This window comes from Tupaia chinensis, unplaced genomic scaffold (genome assembly GCF_000334495.1).
Source record: "Tupaia chinensis unplaced genomic scaffold, TupChi_1.0 Scaffold000223_1, whole genome shotgun sequence".
Classification (NCBI taxonomy): domain Eukaryota; kingdom Metazoa; phylum Chordata; class Mammalia; order Scandentia; family Tupaiidae; genus Tupaia; species Tupaia belangeri.
In genome coordinates, this window is record NW_006159698.1 from 204,548 (window position 1) to 231,390 (window position 26,843).

The window sequence follows — 26,843 nt, forward strand, 5'->3', positions numbered from 1 at the left end:
TTTTTTTAAGCCACCGGGTCCGGGACACGAACCGCGGTCGACTACGTGGGAGTCCAGCGACATAGCCATTACGCTAACTGCTGGTTCCCCAACTCAGTAAAGTTTTTGAAAGACAATGTATATATACTTAAACAGTTTAAGAAAGTTTCATTTTTTTTTTAAAGAGGTTTTTGCCTTAGGGCTCATGCACTCACTGGAGAGAGAGAGAGAGACAGAGACAGTGAGAGGGAGAGGGAGAGAGCTCCCCCTGAGGGGATGGACACACTGCAATCTCTTCTCCTCCATTTGACTCCTGGGATATTTGGGGCACACATGCACACATACCTGACGTGATTTTCAAGCCACTGGGTCTGAGACTCAAACCATGTGGGAGTCCAGCAACATAACCGCTGTGCTATCTGCTGGCTCCAGGTCTTCTTTACTCTATGGGCCCCCACTTCCAGGGAGTTTTTACCTGGCTGCTGAAAGACACTTGCTAAATTGGGAATTTCAGCCGATGCAGCTGAGAGTCAAGTGGCCTGAAACAAGGGGAGGCTACAGAAATCATTGCAATGACTCTCTTTGGAAAGAGCTGCTGCCAGGCTGCAGGTCCCTTTCCCATCAAAGGACTGGGGCCAGAGAACTTGCCTTTCTCTAAAAGACAACAGCGAGGAGCTCAGTCAAACCTCGTGGGACTTTGCCCAGCTGGTCCCTGCTGGGAAGTTCAGGGAATTGCGATTCTGGCTGGCTAGCAGGGAGCAAGACTTGCCTCCGTGCTGGTTACAGCCTGAACTCCCAGAGTATGTTGACACGAAGAAGCACACGGGCTCCTGAGGGCCAGAAACGAGCCACTTCCAACCGGGCTGCTAGAGTCCTGGCGGAACCCCATGTGAGAGATGACTACTGAGGAAGCCTCTGCAGGAACTGGGCCATTCTTATGGGCCAAGGAAGCTACGAGACAGAGACCACCATTGTTCTAGAGATTTAGAAGTGTAAGCAAATGCTATAAAAGTAAAATGTAGCTGTAAAGATCTCCCAGGCCGAGACTTGGAAGGCAGAACATGGCAATGCCAACTGAGCAAGTTATTTCTCTTCTCTGTCTTTGTTGCCTTCTCCCCTCCTTCTCCTCCTCTCGTCCCATCCTCTTCCCAGCCTTCCTGAAAGGGCTGGGAATATCCCTTTCAGCATCATGGGGAGGAGGAGTGAAACCTTAGGGGGCAAAGGAGCAAAGTCTCATGGCTCCTTCCAGGACCTCAGGTGCCCCAAGCAGTAGGATCAGCCAGAGGTATCGTAGCGAAGGTTGCAACCACAAGTCCAAGGTTCCGATTATCCCATGAGAAGGGGTCTGTACCTGTGACTTAGTGAGATCAGAGATGCCTGTTCCTCCACAGTAATCTGGAGAAGTCAGAGCGTGTGGGTCTCTTGACTCTTTTGGAATTCTCACAGCTTGGAATTATCCTAAAAGAAATAAGAGGAATCGCCCATGTACTTTATCAGGCTAGAGATGAAGTCTCTGGAGTCACTTGATAGGCTGAAGTGAGCAAGACCTTGAAACAAAGGGAGAACCTTGTCCACAGTATCTTGTTTGTCTTTCTCAGACTTGTAGTTCTCTCCCTCTTCTTCAGGGCTTCCCTAGGCACTGTGGAGGACCCAGGAAGGGGAGATATGTTAGGGTCAGGGAAAAGCGTGGTCATTTCCTGAGCTCCTCCACTTCCCTTTCCACTGGTGTTCTGCATCCTCAATGGCTTCCCAGGAAGCCTGTGCTTATATCCCCATGCTGCCCTCCGACAGCTCAGACCACGAGGCTGGCAGCGCCCCCCAGTCACTGTACACATTCCAGAATGGGATTATGATTGGACAGAGATTAATGACCACTTGTAGAAATTCAACAAATTTTTAGAAAACCCTTCTTACTTGTTATTTTCTAATGGCCATGTAAGGCTGGTATTAGTATTATTATGCTCAATGTGCTAATGAAGAAGCAAGGTTGTTCCAATTTGCCAGACCATCACAAGTTGATGATTTGATACTGTGTTTTTTTCCAAGGTTCTAGACAATGAGAATAGTGAGAATACCTACTTTAGAGAGTATGGAAAAGATAATGTATCAGAGTGTCATCCAATAAATGTTAACAGAGCACTCACTGTTTCGTAGGCACTATTGGAGACCTTAGGAACGCAACGACAGTGAAAGGAATGGAGTACTCTTGGGACTGCATGTTCTAGAGTAAACTCCAGGACACGACATGTGAAATGCCTTGTACGTACCTCAGAGTCAGGAAATAATGGGGGGCCATTGCTAATATTATTAATAATAGCTGTACATGGTGCTAGGGTTTGAATGTGTTCCCCCAAAATTCATGTGTTGAAATTTGGTTGTGACAGTATTAAGAGGGTGGATACTTGATCTGACTGTGGGAGTAAGAGGTAGAGCTTTCAAGAGGTGATTGGAGTGGGCCCCCAGGATCGAATGCTGGTGGGTTTATAAGGAGAGGGAGTAAGACATGCACACAGGGCGGGGGGCATGGACACAGCCACACACTCTGGCCTTTTGCCATGCGATGCTCTCTAACACCTCAGGACTCCACAGAGAGTCCCCATCAGCAAGAATACTCTCCCCAGATGTGGTGTCTTGATCTTGGGCCTTCAAAACCATGAGCTGACTAAACCTCTATTCTTTTTTCTTTTTTAAAAGAATTATTTTATTTAACTTTACTTATTTATTTATTTTAATTTGACCAGAGCCAGAGAGACAGAGAGAAAGTGAGAAAGCAAGCTGCTAGGTCCAGGACTCGAACCACAGTTGCCCATGTGGGAGTCCAGTACCTTTAACCAGCGCACCACCTGCTGGCCCCTGGACCTCTATTCTTTATAGCATAGCCAATGTCAGGTATTTCCGTGTATCAACACAGTGGACTAAAATGTTCAGTGTTCTTGTTGCGTGCCAGGCAGGAAACTAAGCACTTTGGATGCATTATCTCATTTATTTCCACAAGGACCTTATTAGGCAAATATTACTGTGTCCATTTTACAAATGAAAAATTGAGACTTAGAGAAGTTACCCTGCTATGGCCACACAGCTACCAGGTGTTGGATCTGTTGTTCAAGGGAAGGAAAAGACGGAGAAAAGGAATGACCATGCACTGAGCATCGTAGGTGCTAGGCACTGCGCGAGGCCGTACGGATGGGAGGAAGATAAAGACGTTGATAACTTTGATACGATTTTAACCATGACCCATGCAGTATTAGGGCCTAAAAAGTGTTCAGATGCAGAAGAGTGAGAAATTCACAGTGTAAGAGAAGGCTGAAGAAAAGCTTGTATCTTGGGAACCAGCAGTTAGCGTAATGGCTATGTCGCTGGACTCCCACGTAGTCAACCGCGGTTCGTGTCCCGGACCCGGTGGCTTAAAACTCACGCCGGGCGCGTGTGCGTGCGTGCCCAAGATCCCGAGAGGAGAATGGAGGAGAAGGGATTGTGGCGTGACCATCCCCCCTGGGGGGTGATTTCTCGCTTTCTGTCTCTCTGTCTCTCTCTGTCTGTCTGGCGAGCGCACGCGCCCTACAGTGAAAATCTCTCCAAAAAAAAAAAAAAAAAAGAAAAAGAAAAGCTTGTATCTTCATCTGTATGGGAGAACTGGGAAAATGAAGAAAAACGTGTGGTTAGAAATGAGGGAGTCGGGGGGAATGTTGCCAGTCTCAGGGACGGTGGGAGAGTACAAGGGCTGGAGGCAGGAGCCTTTCCAAGTGTTCTCCCAGGTGACCACCACTCTGCAGCAGATGAGTAGCAGTTACACTCAGTGTCTAATGACCGAGTATTGACAGGGGAATTTGAGTTCTAAGAGATAGCAATGCTTCAGCCCATCCTTGGTGGCACAAGCTCTGAGCTCCCGAGCGTCACAGGCTGACACCACATAGAGCTGGATTCAATTCCTGGTCCAACCAGAAGGCCTGGCGTGGTGGTATACACCTCTAACAGCCACTCGGGAGACGGCACAGGACGATCGTGGTGGAGGGAGACCGTGCAGGACGATCACGGTGGAGGGAGACGGCATCTCAGAGCGAGAGTGATGCTTTAAATGAGGGGCTACGGCGGCGCAGTTTACACGTGGTATGCTCAAGGCACTCCCACAGCGGAAGGTTCCTGATTCAAGTTCGGAGACCTCCTGGGGGCAGCTGTGGGCCCATGATCCTGGGCTGGCCAAAGGCTAGGGATGGGCTGTGGTGTAGAGACCCCATGGGGTGCCGTCTCTTTTATGGGAGAAATAAATTAAAAAATGAGAAAAAGTAAAACATGGACACAAAATAGAAAATTCTCTGTTGATGGTAATGTGTATGATAATGTCTTTGGGCTGATATACAGTGTATTCGTGTTGAGAAGACTCATTTTGTAGTGGAGCTGTGCAGTGATTACATGAAAAAATTAAAATATTTTAAAATAAATAAAAACATTTTGCGGCCAGCAGGTGGCGTAGTAGTTAAGGTGCTAGACTCTTTCGTGGTCAACAACTGTTCAAGTCCAAGACCCGGCAGCTTGAAACTCATGCCAAGTGTGTGTGCATGGATGCCCAGATCCCAAGAGGTGAATGGAGGAGAAGGGATTGATGTGTGGCCATGCCCCTGGGGAGTAATTTCTTGCTTTCTGTCTCTCTAGCCAGCACACATGGCCTGTTGCAAAAAATCTAAGAAAAAAACAAAACAAACAAACAAAAAAACCCCCATAAACAAACAAACAAAACCCAGACAAACAAAAACAAAAGAAACATGTATTTTAAGGGTAGAACTTCAAGCATTACAGAAAGGTCAGGTTGGTAGAGAGAATATTCTTCTGTAAGTAGGGCGGCCATGCATCCTGATTTACCCTAGTTACATCAGACATGTTGGCATCTTAGCTTTAGATAAAAATCATGTGGTCGGGACCAGCAGATGGCATAATGGTTATGATGCTGGACTCCCACATGGCTGACCACAGTTTGAGTACTAGACCCGGCAGCTTGAAACTCACGCCTGGCACATGTGTGCGTGCCCAAAATCCCTAGCGGAGACTGGAGGGGAAGGGATTGTGGTGTGGCCATCTCCCTGGAGGGTGATTTTTTGCTTCTGTCTCTCTGTCTCTGTCTTTCCTGGTGAGCACACACACTGTATAACAAAAACCTCTCAAAACAAATCAAAATAAAAAATGATGTGGCCACTGTATTATTGTAAGACAAGCTCCTGCCCTGGCTCATATGCCACTCCAAGGGCCCATGATGCCTCTAGCGCCTGCTGTCTTGGGTTAGGTATACGACATGTGAATCAGTCTCCCGGGAGGCTTTATCTGGTGAGTGAAAAGTGAAAGCTGGTGTTCTTAAAGAGTCAATTTTATTGGGAACCAGCAGTTGGCGTAATGGCTATGTCACTGGACTCCCACGTAGTCGACCGCGGTTCGTGTCCCGGACCCGGTGGCTTAAAACTCACACCGGGCGCGTGTGCGTGCGTGCCCAAGATCCCGAGAGGAGAATGAAGGAGAAGGGATTGCGGTGTGACCATCCCCCCTGGGGGGTGATTTCTTGCTTTCTGTCTCTATGTCTCTCTCTGTCTGTCTGGCGAGCGCACGCGCCCTACAGTGAAAATCTCTCAAAAAAAAAAAAAAAAAAAAAGAGTCAATTTTATTTACTGGGCAGTTGTGCTTTCTTTATATGAAGACAAGTGTAATTCCTTGAGCTCTGACTCAGAGCAAGTATCTCCAGTTGGGCTTGTCACCAGTTTTCAGGGTTTGTCTCATTCCGTGGCAGTGCCTGTGGGTGATTAGTCTTTTCTAGAACAGGTTCCATCACACTCTCCCTTTCTGGTTGGCTTGCTTTTCTAGGCAGTTTTACAGTATTCTAAACTATTGTTGAACTGTGCGTTCACTCAGCAAGTAGGTGGTGAGCTTCTTCATCTCAAATATCGCTCCTTAATATCCCTTTGCGTAGGGCCTGGCTTAGCACATGGCCAATGTTTAGTAAGCATGTTCTTAGTTAGCGGCTGATGAGCAATTTAGGAGTCGTAGTGTGCTTTGAAATTACCGAGCCCCAGTTCTTAACAGGATGCCACAGAGATCCTGCCCAGTCTCAGTCTTTGAGGGTTTCTGTGGACCTAGCTCTGCATTTTCCCAGTTCCATAGGCAGTTTGTACTTTAAATACTGAGCAGCGCAGGCAGCGTCAACAAGGCTGACTCCCCGGACAGCAGGCTGGGCTTTCTGGGGGACGAGAGGCTTTAAAGGTATGAGAAATGCTGCTCCCCAAACAGGCCCATTACCACAGAACCTGCAAGGGCGTGGGGATGTTTCCCAGATGACGTTTCATCTTGTAATTTCCATTTTTCATATTTTGCTGGAACTGAAGGAGTCTCGGGATCCACAACTATGGCCAAGGCTTTAAATTATTGTGATTTCTATTTCATTGCTGGAAAAGTCATGATGCATTTTTGCATAGAAAAACAGGAAAAGACATCATGACCTTTCTGGAGATGCTATAGATCTCTTGGCCCCATCCCATCACATCTGCCACTCGGCCCACTCTTGCCACAGAGCTACTCCCTTGCCTGGCTCTTACCTCCTGGCTCTGTCTTATCCTAGGGGAGATTTGGCCTTCTCTGTCCTGGAAGTTTCCTTCAATAACAGGATATAATGACACATCACCTTTTCATGACCCCATTAGTCACAGGAGGCTCGAGGCAAGCAGAGACCCTATTAAACAGGAAGGCTAAAGGGCAGAGGGTAGACTCCTCTTTCCTTTCTCCTATGACTACTCATCTTGGCCCACCCCTCCCCTGTTATAGGAGCTTAAGTTCAACTCTGTTCTTATGAACTCTCTTGCTTTTAGCAGTGTTTCCTTCCTTTTCTATTTCTCAGGGGCCGTCCCTCTGAGGCTGGCGTCTCCAGTGGCTTCAGGAAATCAGCCTTCCCGAGCTGCTCTTCATGCAGTGCCCCTCCCGTCTCAGGAGACTGACAGCAGCTTCCCACTGGCATATACTCTCTGTCTGCTTTCCTGATCTCGCTGTCTTTTTGCCCAGTCTCCCGGATCTGCCTGCAATGATGCTCCCCCACCGCTGGCCTCTGAAATTGAGGTGGGGGACTCTCTTACTTCCTTTTACAGCTGGCCTGTCATGGGACTGTTCAAAGGCAGGTCTAGTGTTAATGAACTCTCTGAGCGTTGGTTCGGAGAGAGTTCTTTATCTCTCCTTCATTTCTGAAAGACAGTTTTGGCAAGTGTCATGTTCTTGCTTGACTGTTTTATTTTCTTTCAGTCCTTTAAATATATCATCTAGATTTCTCCCAGCCTGTGAGATTTCTGCTGAAAAATGTACTGGTAGTCTTAAGAATTTCCACTTAAATATGATAAATTACTTTTTTTCTAGCTGCCTTCAAAATTCTCTTGGTTTTTGATTTTTTTAAAGAATTATTTATTTAATTTTATCTATTCATTCACTTTTTTTAAAAAGAAATTTGACCAGAGAGACACACACACAGAGAGAGAGAGAGGCGGGGTGGTGGTGGTGGTGGTGGAATAAGCCACCAGATCCGGGACTCAAATCATAGTTGGCCATGTGAGAGTGTCCAGCACCTTAATCACCATGCCACCTGCTGGTCCCAGTTTCTGATTTTTGAGAATTTGATTATAATGTAAACACAGTGACAATCTCTTTATGTTTAATCCGTCTTGTGATTCGTGGACCCATATGTTTATTTTCCTCTCTAGAGTGGGGGAAGTTTTTTGTCATTATTTGTTTGCATAAGCATTCCACCTCTTTCTATATCTCGGTTCTTTGTGGGACTCCATTACGCATATATTGGTTTACTTAATGGTGTCCTATTAGTCTTGCAGGCTTTTTTCACTCTCTTTTATTTATTTATTTATTTATTTATTTATTTATTTATTTTTATTCCTCTGGCTGAGCAATTTCAAATGACTTGTCTTAGAGTCTGTTGATTCTGTTTTCTGTTTGATCAGGTCTCTTGTTGAAGCTGTCCACGGGATTTTTAAAAATTCTGTAATTGTGTTCTTTAGCTCCAGAATATCTATATAACCATAGATATGGTTTTATGTTTTATGATTTATGTTTCTTCACTGAAATTCTCATTTTTTTATGTCTTGTTTCCCTAATTTTGTTTACTGTATCTGTGTTCTATTTTATCTCATTTGACTTTTTAAGGGCAATTATTTTTACTTCTTTGTCCAGCAATTTGTAGATTTTCACTTCTTTAGCATCAATCTACTCATGCTTATTATTTTACTCCTTGGGTGATATCTTGTTGCCCAGATTATAGGTGATCCTTTGGAATTGCATTGATGTCTGCATTTGGAGAAGTAGTATCCTCTTCCAGTCTTTAGAGACTGGCCTTGGAAGGGGACAACCATTCAAAGTCAGCATGTGCAGAAGTTGTGGGCAGGGTGACTTGTGGGATCCATGGCAGGGTTGTTGCGGGTGTCCTCAGGCCAGTGGGCCTGATGTCTAGGTCTGCAGAGTCTGGCTTGTTTCCTGGGTCCATGAGGGAAAACAGATCTGTACCCATGGAGATGGGCCTGTCACCTGTGTACCTGGAGACAAGTCTGAAGTCTGTATCTGCAGGAGTTAATCTAGCACTGGGGCAAGCTTTACACCTGAGTGCACAGGGACTAGCCTTTTATTTGAGCCCATAGAGGTTCTGGGTCCTTGGAGGATAGCTTGGCACCTGTTTCCACAAAGGTGAAACTGATCCTGGTGAGCCTAGGATCCTGGAGGAAAGCCTGGAAACTGGGTCTGTGAGTATAGACCTGCAACATGGGGCCACAAGTGTAGATTTGGAGCCTCAGGTAAACTTGGAGCCTAGATCTGTGGGATTTGACCTGCCTCTTGGGGCCACAAGGTCTGGTCAAGCACTGGGTTGAGCCTAAAGCCTGAGTCTCAGTGGCTGGCTTGGCACTGGGCGGGCATGTTGCTAAGGTCACAGCAAAAGTGGGGCACTCATTTTGTTCTCCTGGTCCCATATTACGCTGCCCAAAATTGAGGGAGGGGTGACACAAATAATGTGAAACTGCTGTTTCCACCTTCTACAGGGTGTCTTTTCTTACCTCCATGCTCCATCTGGCCTCCTTAGTCTCTCTCTCAACTAAATTCTTTAGCTCTTTTGAAGGTATTTTTGTATATGGATGTTGTTAAAATTGATATGACTCTGAGGGAATGAACACTGTAGTCTTACTTTACCTTTTAGTTTATGTCTTCTAAATTTTTTTCTATTTAATAACACAGAACAGTGACTAAATTCATCTACCAAAGGATTTTAGCCTCTCTGGTTCCATGGGGTTTGGAGCAGTCTTCATTTTTTTGCACAAGAATGCTCAGAGTCATTCCTTCTTTGTTTTGAACATAATGTTCTATGTTTATCTTCTCAGACAAGTCTATGCCAGAATACATTTTTTTTTGTCATTATTACTGGTTGCAAAATACATTGGTGGTGCTACAGGATTTGAATCCATGTAGATTTGTGGGATTTTGGCATAAAGCTCCTTCTAATATGATCAGAAGGGGAAGTAGGGAAATAAATTAGATGCTGAGTTTTCTGAGTTTGAGACTAGGTTCATTGATCTAAAAAAAGATATTCTCTTCTGTTTCCTTACGTGGCCTACTGTTTAGCCGAAGTATTCCCATATTCTCTGAACAATCCCCTGTGATTTACTTAGACTGATGCTCAAATCAGTTAAATCCATTCACTTACTCATGTAATCATTCATTTCACACATGTGTAATCTTCCTACTTCGTGTTGGGCATAGTTCTAGGTACTGAGGTTCATCAGTGAACAAATTCAACTTGCTTTTGCAAAGTCAAAGGAGATAGGGAGCTAAACAAAGCACTGTCCCAGCATTCCCTGACCCTCTAACACGTAAGGGTCCTTGTGTGGGAAAGATAGTAGAGGAGAGAGGAGAGAGGAGAGAGGAAGACCAGTGCATGGGCTAGTCGGTGTTGCAGCAATAGACGGACTGCCAGGCAGTCCCACATGGGAAGGCTCCCAGCTCCAGTTCAGGGACCTCTCTGAGTAAGCTAGGCATATACCTGCCCTTGATTCAGAGCTAAAAGCAGAGGGTGGATCACTACATCAGGATCCTATCGCAGGTGATTCATCTCATGAAGTAAAGAAGCAAACTTTCTGTAAAGTTTATATTTTGTTATATTGAAAAGAAAGATTTGATATATCTATATTGGGTAAATTCAGAAAAGCTTCATGGAGGAGGTGGTATTTGAAATGGGTTTAAAGAATGCTTGCTTATTGTTACTATCTTTGAACCTTAAGCATATTTGTTTATGCTTTGCTTTATGATGCTGGAGTAGAACTCTGCAAATCTCATTCTCATTTGTCAGTTGGCTTCCTGTCTGGGAAAGTCTCCAAGTGTGGAAAACAGAAGACTTACTCCTTCTTCTTTGCTTCCCGTACTAGCAGTGCTACAACAGAATGCCTTCACCTCAGCAGCTGTGCTGGTGCTGAGGCTAGTTCCAGTTAACAATTGTTTCAACACTCCTAGAACCAGTTTCTTTGTGCAGCCTCAGAGATACCAGCACAGTCAGTTGGCATCCTTCACAGAAGTGAAGATCAAGCTAGTCAAGAGTCCTCTAAGCTCCTAAGTTTAAACTCCAACTTGTTCCTTTTGTCTCTTGGGGCCACAGGAGAAAGCTACTTCTGTAGTAACTGCTTTTGTAAAACTCTGTTCTCTTCTTGCCATTTGGATTCTCTGTTACCTCACTCATGTTTTTAAATGTTATATTCTCTGTATTTAAATACCTGGTAAGGTTTCTCTTTCCTGACAAAACTTTGACTGATGGCAAAGGTGGTTCTAGGACTGGTCCAAGGAAATAGATACTCACAAATGAGACATTTGTCCCTGTCTGACAGTGCAGGTGGTGGCTGTACTAAACTGCAATGCTGAAGGCCACGTGGACAGCTGTGGGTTTGGACACCTGGGTCAGCCTAGAACAAGCTGGCATGTGCATACCCAGGATCCTGGGGAGCTGGGTGGTTGTGAAAGGAAAAGGAAGCATGACCACACCCTGCAGGGATGCTTCGTGCTTTCTCTTTCTATCTCATATGCATGTTAATTCTATGATGAATAAAAATAAATTAAAAAAATGAGATATTGGGATTGGGTTTGGTTATGTTCTTAGACTTGAATGTAGAGCTGAGCTCTCTGAAAATTGTAGTTTAGGAGCTCATAACCCATGCAAGCTGTGACATGACAGTTGGCCATTAATCACCTGTGTTTAATTACAAGGCAGTGCCTACTGATGCAAGTTTCTTGGGGAACAAGTGCCTGCTGCCCTTATGCACATGACAACATACTGGCCCATGGCTTCAGGAGAGATGGCTACTTCTGGTGCACTGAAGCACGGAAGATTGCAGACTCAGACTTCTGGTGGAACTACAGAATCTGTTCCTGGTAGTGTCAGGGCCAACCTCGCTGAAGATAAAATTGAATTCTGCGGGTTTCAGAATTATAACATAAGCTGAGTACCCAGCCTCATCAAGTCTTTCAGTGAAGCTGGGAATTCTAAACCTGTAAATCACTTTGAGCTTCTGTCTCTGGTGGCAAAACCTTAATAGCCTGTGAATGAAGATGCTAAAATTCTGTAATGACCTCTCGTGGGGCAGTTGCTTTGCAAAGGGATGGCTGTTCTTAATAACTACCCCAATCTAGTCTTCATTTTCATTAGACTGTAACCCAAGTTAGACTGCAGCAGGCTCCAGGAGAAAAATGCAAAGTCTGATCCAGGAGAAAAAAATTTAGATTGAAGATGGGTCTGGAAGATGCCTGGATTCCAGGCAGGACAATAACCATAAATGTATACATGGAGGTGGGCTGATTCATGGAGCAGACCATACATCATTTAGTTTGTTTGGAATGTAGTTACAAGTAAAACTGTAAAAGTGGGTTCAGCCATATCAGGATGTACCTTGCATGTGATTTAAATAGGGGACGAAGAACCAGCAAAGGGTTTTGAACAGGAATAACGTGCTCAGACGCTAACTTGGGGAAGATTAATCTGGATGGACAGTGGCAGGAAAAGTGAAGTCCAGTGGTTAGAAGCCGTTTCCATGGTACAGGAAGAACCGTGGCTGGAGCTAGTCGATGGCAGTGAGGATGAAAGGACCGGGGAGGTAAAAGACACACAAGATGTAGAGTATCCTTAGTTGCAAGTGTGGATTCAGGCCACAGGAGGAGGGAATGAGGCGAACATTTTGGGTGTGGGTACAGATGGCACAAAAATGAGAGGGATAGGGGAATGCCAAAAGAAAAACTGAGGTGGAAACACACATTGAAGATGCCAAAAAGAAGCGTTCTGCTGATGTAGACAGAGCCCCTAATGGAGAAAATAGAGGAACTTGCAGCAGGGCTTCTGCAATAGAGCAGGGACATGTGGAACTTCAGCGTACTAATAAATTGCCAGTGTGGGGCCAACTGTTGACGAGGATTTTTTGTTTGTTTTTCAGAGAGTGATAGAGGGAAAGTGACGAGTCACCCCCCCAAGAGGGATGGCCATACCACAATCCCTTTTCTCCGCATTCTCCTCCTTTTGGGCATGCACACACGTGCACCCAGCATGAGGAAAGCGTGAGTTCTATTTGTCCTTTTCTATTATCATTTGACTGAAATTTGGGGGCTGGAAAACATGGTAATTGTTCTGGAGCTGAAAACACTGGCATCAGAAACTCATCTGCAGCAAAGAAGCAACCTAAGAAATGAATAGATTATGTCACCTCTCCTGAGCTGTTTGTGGAATGCTCTGTAGGAAAAAAACTGATTGACTGAGGTTAGAGAGACAGCATAAAACAGACAAGGGTGGGTTATCCTACAGGATGCAGTGACCCCGATAAATTTAGAGAACAATTCACCATAGTCTGGTTGGAAAGTTTTCAAGGCGTTATAATTTTCATCTTTGAAGTCTCTGGGCCTGAAATTCATAGTGTAGATCCTTTCCTTAGTTTATGTAAGCTTGGGAAGGAGGATTGATAATCATCAACATGTCTTTGTACGAACGGTCCTGCACACAGAGAACATTAAGTCTGCTGAACTCTTGAACCAACTCACACCAAGGAGAAGGTGAACTGTGGCCAGTTGTGGGTCTGGGATGAGCCCAGCCTCGGTAAATATTTGTATCTAGTGTAAACTCTCTGCCTTTGTCTTTCACCAAGTCTTTTTTAAGTCGTAGTGGGCCCGTTCTGGTGGCCGTGAGAGTGTTAGAGCAGGTCTCTAACTACAGGGAGCATAACTGATTGTAGGACCATGCTGCTCATCACTGGGCTGCCTTTGAGCAGAGGCCATACTTGTTCAGGCTGCTCCTACCCAATGACCCAGTATGGTGGAGATGCTAGCAGGCCTATTGCCTGGAGGCACAGGACTCTGCTAATGCCCTGCTTTGGCTAGGAACTCCCCTCCAGCCTTGCTCAACCATTCTTAGACTGCTTGGCAGTCTAGGATGCTTCTACCCAAGTCTCCTCCCCTTACTCTTTTGCTTGGGGTCAGACTGCACCCCAGTCTTACAGTTCTTTGTGTTTTTTTCTAGCTCCCCTATTATCTTTCAGAGGTGTTTTAATAAAATCTTTGTATGTTTAGTTCTGTCTTAGTATATGTTTCTTGGAGGACTGTTCTTAGAAAACATACCCTTTTGGGGCTGGCAGGTGGCATGGTGGTTAAGGGTGCTGGACTTCCATATGGCCAACCATGGTTCAAGTCCCAGACCTGGGCGTGCTTTCTCACTTTCTCTCTTTCTCTCACTCTCACTCTGTCCCTCTCTGGTTGGATTGCAATAACTAACTAACTAAATAAAGTTAAATAAAGTAATTCTTAAAAAAAATGCATACCCTTTCTTGATGACTTGATTCGTACCCTTTTTGTCATTTAAATCAGCACCAGAGCCTACTCTTATCTCAGGACTACTTGATTTAGACTCTCTCTGGTCCTTATTCCTCCCCACTTAGCAGCTGGACCTTTTCTTCACACCACCTACTTCCGGCCGATGTCATGATCAAATGGGTGGACCATGTAGAATCACAGCCCTCGTCTGGAACCATCTGTAAGACTTTGACCCTGACTATGAGCTGAAAACTCACCATTTGACATTGTTGCTATGACCAAGAATGAAAAGAATGAACTAGTTTTTCCTATTTTCAGATATTAGTTAAGAATTGAATCAAGTCAGGCACTGGAGTTTTGGCCACTGGCCACCTTCTATGGTGCTAGCCTTGTAATGATATGAGTTACACAAGCCTGTGGCCTGCATGATTGTGGAATCTGTTCCCTTCTCTGTTGGCTTGCAGTTGAGGAACCTGTTTCCATATATGAAGAGTAAGAATATCATTCACCTATACAGCTATTGAAATGTCCTCCCTCCAATCTCAGCTGTTTCTGGTAATTCTCAATGGGAGTAAATTGCAGATCCTCTTGAGGTTAGTGTGGGAGCAGAAGAAATGAGAAAGCAGTGGATATTTGAGTGACATGGAGAATAACCTAAGGAGCAAAAATGCAGAAATAGAAAGTAGGAAGACTTCAAAGTGACCCTCACTGCCTCCACAGTCTTGTTCTGCGTCAGGCAGAGTCACCGACTCAACACAGACAGATTTGGAATCTTGGTCAGTTACCCACACAGTTGCACAACAAGCAGGAAGCCGTACTTAATCCTTTCGGCAATCAGAAACGCAATTATCCTCATCAACTTATGTTTCTAACTTTAAAATCTTTTTACTTTGAGGGTTCATTCATAGTCACATCTGGTAATTGAGTCTGTGAAAAAGAACTTGACTACAGTAGATGCAAAAATCTGTAAGAAAAGGTTTGAATAGTGCTGGTGTCATGTCAGAATGAGAAGGTGGTGATGTGTTAAGTAGTGGAGTGATCAGAACCTCATTTGTCTTAATGCAAGGGGATTGTGGACGGAAAACTGAGTTTGCAGATTGTAGGTGCTTCCCTGCTATACCATGTTGTAAGATTAGTCAGCACTGCCTGAGCTGGAAGCTCCCTGGCTCTATCACTGTCTCTGTGTACTGTTTCCTCACCTGTAGCACAGGCTAATGTTCATGAAAAGAGGATGATAATGTGAACATGAAAGCAGCTGGAGGAGAATGTTGTAGCCTACAAATATAGGGTAATGCCTTCTGTATAGAGATTGTACTAACAGCCAAGCAGAGTAACTAGATACTTCTGGAATTTAGGTAGCAAGCAGATTGGCTTTATGACTTAGTAATAATTTTTTCATTAGTTGACTGTTAATCCTAAAATAGCTTCAAAATAACTAATATTCTCGTGTCTTAGTCTCCTATAACAAAATGCCACAGTCTGGCTGGCTTAACCACACTCCTGGAGTTTGGGAGTGAGATCAGGGGCCAGCAGTGGGGGTCTGGATGGGAGCGTTCCTCCTGGATTATAGACAGCCATCCTCTTGCTGTGCTCTCACAAGGCAGAAAAATGGCTAGGTGGCCCTCTGACTCCACCCTCATAACTAGGTTACCTCTCAAAGACCCTGCTTCTAAATGATCCACGGTGGAATTAGGGTTTCAGCATATGAACTCTACCGGCACAAACATTCAGGTCATAGGACATGGGCTAAGTGTAACACGCAATGGAGTATTTTCAAGCATCTGGCTTCCTTTGTCTTTCAAGTCCTCCCAGTTGCTTTCATAAACATGAATGTATAAAATACAGAGTTCAAATTTTACACGATCTATCCCCTGGCCTATCTTAATACATTTTCAAAAACAATAGATATTGGGAACCAGCAGTTGGCATAATGGCTATGTTGCTGGACTCCCACGTAGTCGACCGCGGTTCGCGTCCCGGACCCGGTGGCTTGAAACTCACGCTGGGCGCGTGTGCGTGCGTGCCTAAGATCCCGAGAGGAGAATGGAGGAGAAGGGATTGCAGTGTGACCATCCCCCTGGGGGGTGATTTCTCGCTTTCTGTCTCTAATGTCTCTCTCTGTCTGTCTGGTGAGCGCACGCGCCCTATAGCGAAAATCTCTCCAAAAAAACAAAAACAAAAACAAAAACAAAAACAAAAACAAAAGATATTTAAAAGAATTGCTTAAGAAAAGACGTAATATTTATTGACACTATTGATATTAGTTATTGATGTAATTTATTATAAGGTTGAGTTTTGTATTAGGCTTCTTGTTAACAAGGAACTGTAACACTTAATAGGTATAAAAGTAAATTTACATGGTGTTACCTGAATGCTGTATATAATGAATATATCACAATTTGAGAGTAAGGATTAAACAATATTATTTAGTTTCCTGAATAAAAATGACTTGAAAAGAATTATGTTAAATAATTTTATTTATGTGAATATGGATTAAGAATGTGTAACAATTTACATGACAATGTACATATGACAGAGATACATATGCAAATATATTTATTAATCTAATACATAGTTATCATATCTATTACATATAAGACACAGTAAAGGTACTGAAGATTTGGTGGAAAGTAAGCCAGGTGGGATTTGTGTTTACATTCAGGTGGAGGTGAGAAAGGGGAAGGCAGACAATAAACAAGGAAATAAAAGATTTTAGGAAAAAGTGCCAGTGAGCCTGTTTGCTTGCCTTCCGCTTGCTCCCTCCTCATGACCTGGTGCTTCTCTGGGTGACTTTCTGTGGTCAGGGTGAGCCCTTCTCCTGAGACTCTATGAGTATGACACATGGTCTTTGCAATGCCGTTTGTGGCCTCATCGGTTGGCCTCTCTGTAACGAACGATCCAACAACCTGCCTTTCCAAGCAGCCACGTGTAGCACAAGTTTCCCTCCCACGTACTGCTGTGTGCCTAGAACATTCGCCAGGGGGGCAATAAACTTGTTTCCACAGGAACAGAAGATATACACTGGCTGCTATTTCCGGGCAGTGGATTCAGCCATGGACACACTTTTCTGCTGTCACAGAGCTTACGTGCTAGTGAGAAGACACTGATGACTGCCAAACCAACAATGCCAGGAAGAAACAGCAGGGCAGGAGGTTACGCTTTTCATAGAATGATCGAGGAACTGACCCATGAGCACGGGATGCATATTGAAGTTGATCTACAGGAGCTTGAGTTTGACTAGGTGGTGGTATCTGGGGATACACTCACTTCTTGGAATACAGTTTGGAGTCAGTCTCTGGGACACTGTAAGAGACTCGAGTCCTTCAGGGTGACTACTTTCCCCTCCCATCGTTCTGCTGAAGGAGAGAGTGTGTGTGCTTGCTACAGAGTACTGGAGAGAGAAAGGGATAAAGTACCCCCGAAGGGGGTGGTCCTTTCTCCAATTCTCCCTCTTTTCCAGTTTTCTGAGCCATCAGAGCCAGGATTTGAACTGCAGTTGACCCAGTAAAATCTGGCTCCCTCAACCACTAGGTTATGTGACTGGCTCGTGACATTATTCTTAAAAGGGTTTGTTTTAAAGTCTTGAAAGAACATGGTTTTATTGATTGTCTATAGAGTACTGGTAAACATATGCTGAACAGCAAAATCAGGAGTATGGAAATCTTAATTCTTAAATAGGAACGTTTGGCCTGGGGATTGTCAGTAATTTTCAGAAACTCTACTGGAAATAATGATTGATGAAATCAGCACAAAGAAAACAGCAATGATGAGAATAGGAATAGCAAGGAGCTTGAGCCAACGGGCAAATAAGCAAGGCTTCTGAATTCTCCCAGCTTTTCGTGTTTTCATGGGCTTCAGGGACCGGTCCCACTGCGTCAGGATGGCATTTCTGGCCCCTTCCCACCTCCCTGGGCCCACAAGCCGGAACTGGTAGGGACTACAAGGGCCAAAGAAAACTTCCACAGCCAGTTTGGGATCTGTGAGAAACAGCCATGGGATGTTGGGCTTCGCCCCAATGAAAGAGGCCAGTTCATCCATATAGACGATGTAATCTGTCTGTATGGTCTCACTCTTGCCAAACCTAGAGGTGGAAGAAGAGACACCACCATGGATATACAAACTGTGTAGACACAAGACCAGCAAAAATGCCTTATGCCTTTTTATCAATAGCTTCTGTTAGTCACTTGCTTATTCTACACTGTAGTTTCTTTTTTTTCAAAGAACTCTTATATTTATCTCATTTAGATCAGCAATACTGCAAAGCAGCTTAGAAAATTATTTTTCTCCTCACTTACTAATGACTAGGTTGTACCTTATTCAGGTGAAGTTATTAGTCCAGGCTACTGAGCTGGCCAGTGATGGATTCAGGAGTGGAGCCCCATCCTCCAGACTTGTTCTCTCTCTCTCTTTTGGATAATCATTCTCATTTTGCTGAGTATTATCATTACAGGCATCCATGTGAATGAAGCATCCCTTACATCTCTGAGGCCTTACGGGTTAGAGAAGAGAAATCCACATCCATTGATACCAATCCCTCTCTTTCTAATGCTTTCTTTTTCTTTTTTTTTTCTTTTTGGAGAGTTTTTTTGCTATAGGGTGCATGCACTCGCCAGACAGAGAGACAGAAAGCAAGAAATCACCCCCCAGGGGGGATGGCCATGCCACAATTCCTTCTCCTCCATTCTCCTCTCAGGATCTTGGGCACGCATGCACATGCACCCGGCGTGAGTTTAAGCCACTGGGTCCGGGACTCGAACCGCAGTTGACTATGTGGGAGTCCAGCAACATAGCCATTATGCTAACTGCTGGTCCCTATTTCTAATGCTTTCTGTATCTTGCTTCTGTGATATATGGCAGGAGCCAAGCAAAATGTAGGTTCTCACTCCTACTACTCACACTGCTTCTTGCACCAACAGAACTTCACACAGTGTCCGGTACCAAGTAGATCTTCAGACACGTTTGCCCAATGGGTGACTGTACCTCATGTGTGTAACTCTAATGTCCTCGCGTTAACATTTAAGACTGAGGCAGGTCCAAGCATTCACAAGTTCTGACTTTTCTATGGACATCCTAGACCCCCAGTATAATAAGTATTCTTACCATTTGAGCTTTTTCCCCATTTTCTCATCAATATCACTCATCATGTCTTTTACAGATGGCAAAGTACAAGTTCCTAGGAAAAAGGGAACACCAGGTAATGGTTAAGTGAGTCTGGCATAGGACCAGCCTAGTTTTTCTTCTTAATAATAAGTTATGAATCACATTAACATGTCCAATTTTTTTCACTGTTCAGCAAAATTAAATATTGAGCAAATGAATGAGTAATCATTTTGAGACAGACAACTCATTCCCAATCTTCTCAGACCTGACACTTGCCATAGTAATTAAAAACCATTAGCTGAATAGCTCTGCATCTTTGCTTTTAAACAATTTACAAGCCAGTTTCTGGGATTATATTCTAATCTCTCAGATGCACACACACACACACACAGTTTGCAAAGACTTTACTTCTGGATATGCATGTCATTTTTTTGAGGGAAGGTTTTTTTTTTTTTTTTTTTTTTGCTATAGGGCACGTGCACTCACCAGACAGACAAAGAGAGACAGAGAGACAGAAAGCGAGAAATTCCCCCACCAGGGGGGATGGCCACGCCGCAGTCCCTTCTCCTCCATTCTCCTCTCAGGATCTTGGGCACGCATGCACATGTGCCCGGCGTGAGTTTTAAGCCACCAGGTCCAGGATGCGAACTGTGGTCGACTACGTGGGAGTCCAGTGACATAGCCATTACACTAACTGCTGGTCCCTGAATGTCATTTTTAGCAAATACTTTTAAAAAGGAACATTAACGATATTATTAGAGTATGATCAAGAATATAAGATAAAGTACTCAGTTATTTGAATTATTCTACGTGGACAAAACTCTGGGGAAAAATGACTTTGTGACATTTTAAAAGGCACAATAGCACTTACAATAGCCCTTTTTGCTATTTGCTTGCCATCAAGTATTCAAAAGGGAAAGCATGCCACTGGAGGTAGAAATTTCTAAACAGATTTGCCTTTGAAAGTTCAGGTGACATGTCACAAAAACAATTCAGGTGATCAAGCACTTTCAGTTTCAGGCTGAAGGTGGGCAATTTTCAGAAAATGGAAGACAAGATTTGACTTCTGAACAAGCATCATGTCCAGGAACTGACACTTGGGACACCCATCCTGAACATTTCTAGTTACATGTGGGATTTTTCTGTTTAGTAACTATGGTGGTGAGGACATTAACTCCTTAATTAAACATTGGTCAGTACCAGGTCCTTGTTTGACATGTTTCAGTTTCTTTCTTGGTAACTCTTATTGATCAGGGGAATTATGGGCAGCAAGGCATTTCCTTGGACAAATGACCTATAAACGAGGCTTATCTGAAAAAAAACAAACAAACAAAACAAAACACTTTTTTTGTGGTAGAAGGGGCCCGTTCATCAACACTGTTCAAGACACTCAGCATCGGGACAGTGGTTGAAAACTGTGGGTTGAGCAACACCAGCTATAGCAGGGCTTACAGATTTCTAGCTGGGTGCTTCTATATATTCTGGATAGTTTGGGGTGGTTTGTTTTCTATTTTCAGGGAAATCCTTGACTTTTTATAGTTATCACCAAGATCTGAATAAATGGAGGGAATTTCTTGAAAGCTCTGTTTATCCCAGGGATTCTTATCTGATGAAATCCTGTAACTGGAGTTGACTGTGAACATGGGCAAAGTCTTGGCTATCTTCAAAATCATATTCTGGATCTGACTGAAAATGAGGTAGAGGAAAGCTTGTTCTTGGATACCTAGAGGCAGATTTGCTGTGTAATACTTACCTGTAGGCAGATCATTTCTGTGAGGGCTGGCTGGAGTTTTCAAAACTAACCTCAGTGAAAAATCAGACTCTGCAGGATAACTTTCTTCTGCCAAAGATGTTCACTAATGTAACAAAAATTCTGTGATTTCTTTTGTAATTTCTGTTATAATGTCCATTTCTTTAGCAATATCATCAAAGAGATCAGCTGAAGCATTGTAGCTACCGTCACAACCAGTAGAATACACCTGCAGTAAGTTATTACTGAAATGTCCATCGGCATTTCTTTCAATGTGCTTCTCTTTGGAGAAACTCTACTGCGAAGAGTTTCTAAAGGGAAGCTTCCTGCCAACTGTAAAACTGTCACCTTGGTTCTGTGGCCACTGATAATATTGTTTATTTTATAATTTGCAAAGATTAAAAACATCATTTTTCTTCCTAGAACACAAAGTTGTCAACACTTCATTTCTGAAAGTGATTTTTCTCCACATCTGTTAAAATATTCGATATTGAAGTAAGAATGGTCTCTCTTGGGACCAGCAGATGGTATAATAGTTACATTGCTGGACTCCATCAGAGTTGATCATGGTTCAAGTCCCAGACCTGGTTGCTTAAAACTCACACTGTGTACATGTGTATGCATGCCCAAAATCCTGAGAGGAGAATGGAGGAGAAAGGATTGTGGTGTGGCCATCCCCCCTAGGGCGTGATTTATCACTTTCTGTCTGTCTGTTTCTGTCTCTTTGGCAAATATACATGCCCTATAGCAAAAATATCTAAAAAAAAAAAAAAGGAATGGTATTGCTCAGAAGTATTAGGTTTAAGTCAAATTTCATTCATATGTGGTGAAATTTTGATAGTTTCATAAGAGTAACTGTTGTTCCTAAATTTTTTGAAGATGAGAACAGAGATGACAGCTAAGTCTTTAGCAGAAAACATTCCAAAATATTCTATTACTACTATCCTTCTATTACTACTTATAGAAACAGCCTCTGATATGTTATCTGGTTGTAACTTCTTTTGAACACTCAGTCTTTGCTTCACAGCTGGAAAGGAAGTTACCTTAGCTAGAGCTCGCTGTGACTGTTGCCTGTGATGATCTTACAGCTGTCAGTGGAACAGGCAGGACTCCAGTAGTTCTCTGGGAAGTCACAGACAACCTGCTGTGGTCTGCATGAAGTTTATTAAGGTCATTGTCTACATGATGTTCCCTACTACTGGCATTTGTCCGAGTTATAGCAATCTCACTCTCAACTCCCAGAAACGTGTTCAGGCTTTCCGAGAATGGCGGATCATCGAGTATCTCAGGGTCACAATCCTGGGAACTGTCAGCTCCATCCTCAAGACTGAGTGATGAAGGTGGATACCATGTACATTTCTCGTGAAGGTTACTGAAGGCAACATGATTCTGTTAACGTGGTAGCTCTTGCTGGGACAGCTCTTTTTCATTTCTCATGCACTGTGGAAGAATTTTGTATTACTTGACTCCAGGAACTCTCTTGTTTTCAAGAGGAATAAGTTAGAGTCAGTAGCTCCAATTTCATGTTGATCGCTATGAACTGCACTCATCCGATTAGCTCGTGGGTCAAATTCTTCACCCAACTTTCCTGCTATACACTTTTCATTCATATATGAAACATGACTCCATGAATCCAGAGTGGGATCATAGCAGCTATTAGAGCCAGTGGCCTTTGCGAAGGACTCTCTGTTCTGCTGAAGAGTACTAATGATCCTGCTTTGTTCTGAAGCTAAAAGATCATCATTATCTGATAGCTGGGATACAATGGAAACCAGTTCAAGTAATGGCTTGCAGAATTTTGGAAAATTATCTTTGCCGTAAGACTCAGAAAAATAAGATATACTATCAGAACCATCTATACTGCTAAGATCACTATTTGAGTGATTTAAAGCAAGTATGGGGCAATTAGGGAGCCTGGGAGTCATGGAGAAGTTTCTCGAAATTGGAAATCTACAAAAATTGAAGGAAATCGTCAGCAACAGTGAGGCCTGCAACACCTGGGTCTGTCAGAGCAATCTGGCAAGTTACTAGTGCTTTGACTTCTCTTTTGCTGTCAGGACACTGCTGTAAGAACTCACAAAGAATCTAAACCTTGTACAAATGGTTTTTCAAAATTTGTTACTCCAAAAATAAAGGGTTGTTCAACACAGCAAGTTACAACTGCTTTAATTAGTAGGTCCCAAGTTGTATCACTGTCCAGTGTTTCTGGAATCTTATTAGGATCCTGACTGTACCTGTGCAGTCCAATGGTAGTAAGACCAAAGAAGGTGTCTAAGGAGCTTCCAAATATAGCTATGAGAAACAATTTGATTCTGCAAATTTAAGGAAAATGTATATCTATCTGTAACTGGCATTTTCACCTTCATCAGTAGGGCCACATTTTGGACAATCTTACCTTTTGGAGAGCAAGGTTATCTGAGAGAAACACTTCTGAGCTGATGGATATAGAAAACTCGAATTACGGAGACCTAGTACTGAGGCAAGAAGAAATTTTCTCCTATTCAGGTGTTTACACTGAGGCCTCAACCAGGAGACACACAATGGCGTAAGCCAGTCAGATTTTCTCAGCCATATTTTTAAAAATGTTATCTAATAAGGGACCAGCAGTTAGCGTCATGGCTATGTCGCTGGACTCCCACGTAGTTGACCGCGGTTCACGTCCCGGACCCGGTGGTTTAAAACTCATGCCGGGAGCGTGTGCATACATGCCCAAGATCTCGAGAGGAGAATGGAAGAGAAGGGACTGCAGTGTGACCTTGCCCCCTGGGGGGTGATTTCTCACTTTCTGTCTCTCTGTCTCTCTCTGTCTGTATGGCGAGTGCACGCGCCCTATAGCAAAAACCTCTAAAAGAAAAAAAGAATGTTATCTAATAAGTTATAGCCAAACAATGGTAAATAAGCACTTCTATTTTTAAGATTTAAGAAAAATATTATAAAAAATAATTGTTTGTAGAAAAGAGACTTTCTATCAGATAAAATATAGTTTAGTAGAGCTTCACATCGCTCTCTGGAGAGCCTGCAGTTCTTGGATGAAATGGAAAAGGGACTGTCCACAGTCACCAAGGACAGAGGGAAGCCCAGCAGACCAGATCCAAGTTGAGGCTGCTCCAGGACTTCAGGCTTATTCAGGTGCAAGTTTACAGGGTTCTCTAAAACTCAGACTCAAGCATGCTTTAGCACACAGAAAAGCTCCAAACATGAGTGGTTTCTCTGACAGTCTTGAGATCACCTTGAGTGGTATTAAAACTTACAGCCCAGACAACAAGTGTCCAAGGTACACAATGACTTGCTTACGTCTCTGCTCCTGTGCCCCTACAGGTAGGGTCACTTGAACAGCTTAGGTAGCTGTGGTTATTCCAAACCTGGGAACTTGTTTTACTCTTGTGAAGGAAAAGCAATTCAGAGGAAAGAGATTTGAGCCCAAGAGCCTACCAGCCACTGCCCCAGGCTTACAACCACCCATCTGTCCTAGTACTCTGGGTCCCCACACTGAGGTGTTTGGTCATCTCCTATCCCCCTGGAACCGCATCTTTGCCTTTCATCTCAATGCTATGTCATTGCCTTGGCACTTTTCTTCAGAGCCCAGGTTTCCTCACCTGCCATCACAGAGTGAGTGTCCAGCCTCCCTCTAATGTAGTCTCTCTGGGCTTGCACCCTAAGTGGGTCCTGCGTGGAACGTCATGCTGTTGCCTTCCTGGCTGCTGCCCTACTGTGGAAACATCATCCATGACACACCTCTGCCTGGGGGGAGGGAGTGAAGGAGAGCCGGGGCACCCCCAGTGTGCAGAGCAGACATGATGCAGAGGGGCCTGGTGGCGAGAGGTGGCCCAGGACAGGCAGTGCCAGGCTCTAGATCCTGCACAAGAGGAAGAGCCCTTAAACCCCAGAAAGTTGGGGTAGGGATGGAGGCCTTAGACATGGCCTCAGAAGCAAGTGGACTTGCTAAGACCCTCACTTAGAACTTTTACAACTCTAAGCTTTGCACACTAGGCTAAACTGTCTTTGTTCCTGGTGGTGACCCCTGCTTAGCCTTAGCATCTGTGTCTGCTTGTGACTGTTTACACCTCGGTGTGAATCTGACTCTAGTGCTGGGCGGGGGATGCTGCCTGCCTGGCGTGACCTTCATTGTCTCCTTTCTATTTGCAAAGCACAGGAACTCTGTGTTCTCATATCTTAGAGACTGGCCACCAGCCCCGCCCTGTACTTTCTCCTGTAACAATCCACTGCGTGTCCGTGTGTCACACACAGCAGGGAGAAAACGGTAGCAGGAAAGCAGCTGCCTTACTCTCCACGACTGTGACTGTCTGAAGGCGGTTGGATAGTGGCCCCATCACTTTTTTTATTAGCCTTTCAGAGGGTGTAATTCCACCGAGCTTTGAAATCATAATTTCATAGTGTCATGCACTAAAACCAAGTGCTCTGAGGGTCTCAAGTCTAAATGAATGATCTTGGGTAGTTACAAGCTCTGAGGACTTACAAGTCACAAAGCCTCTACTATATTGCGTAATCAAATGTGATATATTTTAAATTGCTTTTCAAATATAACACCAAAGACTAGATAATTATAGATTCTCAAAACTGAATTCTCAAAACAATTACCCTTATAATTAAAATTAGTTTTTCCACAAAGACTCAAAGGCATTCTCGTTGACATAAATTTTCCCCACCAGTGAGCTTCTTGTCTCCTTACCCTTTATTATTCGTGCTGCCCAGCGGGCTTGCAGGTCAGTTGTGGGAATGGCGGCCCCGAGGGACTGGACAAGGCCAATCACTGCCAGGGTGGGCTTCTCCATCAGTGGGGGGAAGATGCCTTTAAACAAGGTGACCTCATTGTTTCTGCTTTTGATGATGGAGTCATCGAGGAAGGGGTAGGCATAGCTATAGCCGGTGGCAAAGATGACACAGTCGATGTCCTTGAACACGGTCCCATCCTCAAAAGTGGCCGCAGTCTCTGTGAACTCCTTCACGTTAGGCTTGATGGACACGGTGCCACACAGAATGCGAGCCGGGAGCTCGTCGTTGAACACGGGCTCTTTCCTAAGGGTTCTGTATGGAAAATAGAGACAGTCATTCAAACTATTAAAATTTCCTCTTCTTTTATTGCCTCATATACAAATTGGTAAGGAAGGAGAAAACTAAGATTTTCATGGAATATCACCAATATGGCTGACAAAACTGTTATGAGACAACATTGTGAAGTAGAGAAGTTGCCCTTCGCTGTGGTCTCTCTCTTCCACAGGGCTCGTTCCAGACTGCAGAGTAAACAGCCACGCCAGTGCCCTTTAAAAGCCAGTATCAGGAAACGTTCTAAAGTTAGAATACCTGGGTATTGCAATTTTTTTCTTCGCTACTTGTTAACTGATTGAAGTTTCTTTAATTCTCTGTGCCTTGAGTGTTTCATCTGGAATGGTAATAAAATTTCTAGCTACTCTGAAAGGTTACTGAGAGACCTATGTAATACAGAGAATTTTGCATACTCTAGCACATATATATGCTCACAAATGTTAGCTGCTCTTCATATAGTGGATCCAAGTCAGCCATAGTAGAGCAGAGAAGATTGTGGAGGAAGGAAGTCAAAGGTGGGAAGCCATAGTTGGCTGTCATGGGGGAAGAAGGATAAGTCCCTCACAGATAGAGGCTCTAGTCAGGGGAGAGAGAGGCACTTGGAATTTAGATATGGCCAGGAGAAGAAAGGGGCCAGTTTGAAATTTTGGCTACTGGAAGCCTGGAAAGAGAGAGCTTGACTTTTTAATTCAGTCATATCTCTAGTGAGTGTAGATACATCTGAGCTTAGAGATGAACTTGGATAATAATAAAGAATAGGGCTTTGTTCTGAAATGGCTGCGGGGGCTGTGAGAAAGAGCCACAGGAAGATTCCACTGGAGAGAAACGGAGCTGGACACTGAGAGTAGCTGGGGTCCAGCTGGACCAAGGCTAGTCTCAACTGCTCTTACTGACACTGCTTTAAACCACTGCCATCACTCCCCCACCACACTGAGACTGCCCTCCTCACGGCGCCCAGGAGCAAGCTCCCACTAACCATTTCACTCCGCGTACAGTAGCACCAGATATGAACAAAGCCCATCTATGGACCCCCCATCCCATGGGGAGTCTCCTTCCTGAACACTGTCTTCATTTCACTTCCAGGTCATCAGGCTCTCTGGGCCCTTTC

At 44.0% G+C, this 26,843-nt stretch overlaps 1 protein-coding gene and 2 pseudogenes across 6 annotated transcripts in view; all 3 read right to left on the reverse strand.

Moving 5' to 3' along the window:
- Positions 1-16,280: 16,280 nt before the first annotated feature.
- LOC102501796 (dimethylaniline monooxygenase [N-oxide-forming] 3) overlaps positions 16,281-26,843 on the reverse strand; it is a 29,262-nt gene continuing 18,699 nt past the window's right edge. For 5 of the 6 annotated variants that reach the window (XM_006147798.3, XM_014587577.2, XM_027771546.1 and 2 more), the window contains 3 exons: positions 25,362-25,717; positions 18,922-18,994; positions 16,281-17,902 (listed from right to left, as the gene is read on the reverse strand). In XM_006147798.3, coding sequence (XP_006147860.1) covers positions 17,521-17,902; positions 18,922-18,994; positions 25,362-25,717 — 811 coding nt within the window. In that variant the 3' untranslated portion in view covers positions 16,281-17,520. Of the gene's footprint in view, positions 17,903-18,921; positions 18,995-25,361; positions 25,718-26,843 lie in introns of those variants that run through there. The other variant, XM_027771547.1, reaches the window with a different exon arrangement.
- On the reverse strand, positions 19,590-21,252 carry LOC114007722 (DNA damage-induced apoptosis suppressor protein-like; annotated as a pseudogene).
- LOC102469268 (DNA damage-induced apoptosis suppressor protein pseudogene) lies at positions 21,385-24,399 on the reverse strand (annotated as a pseudogene).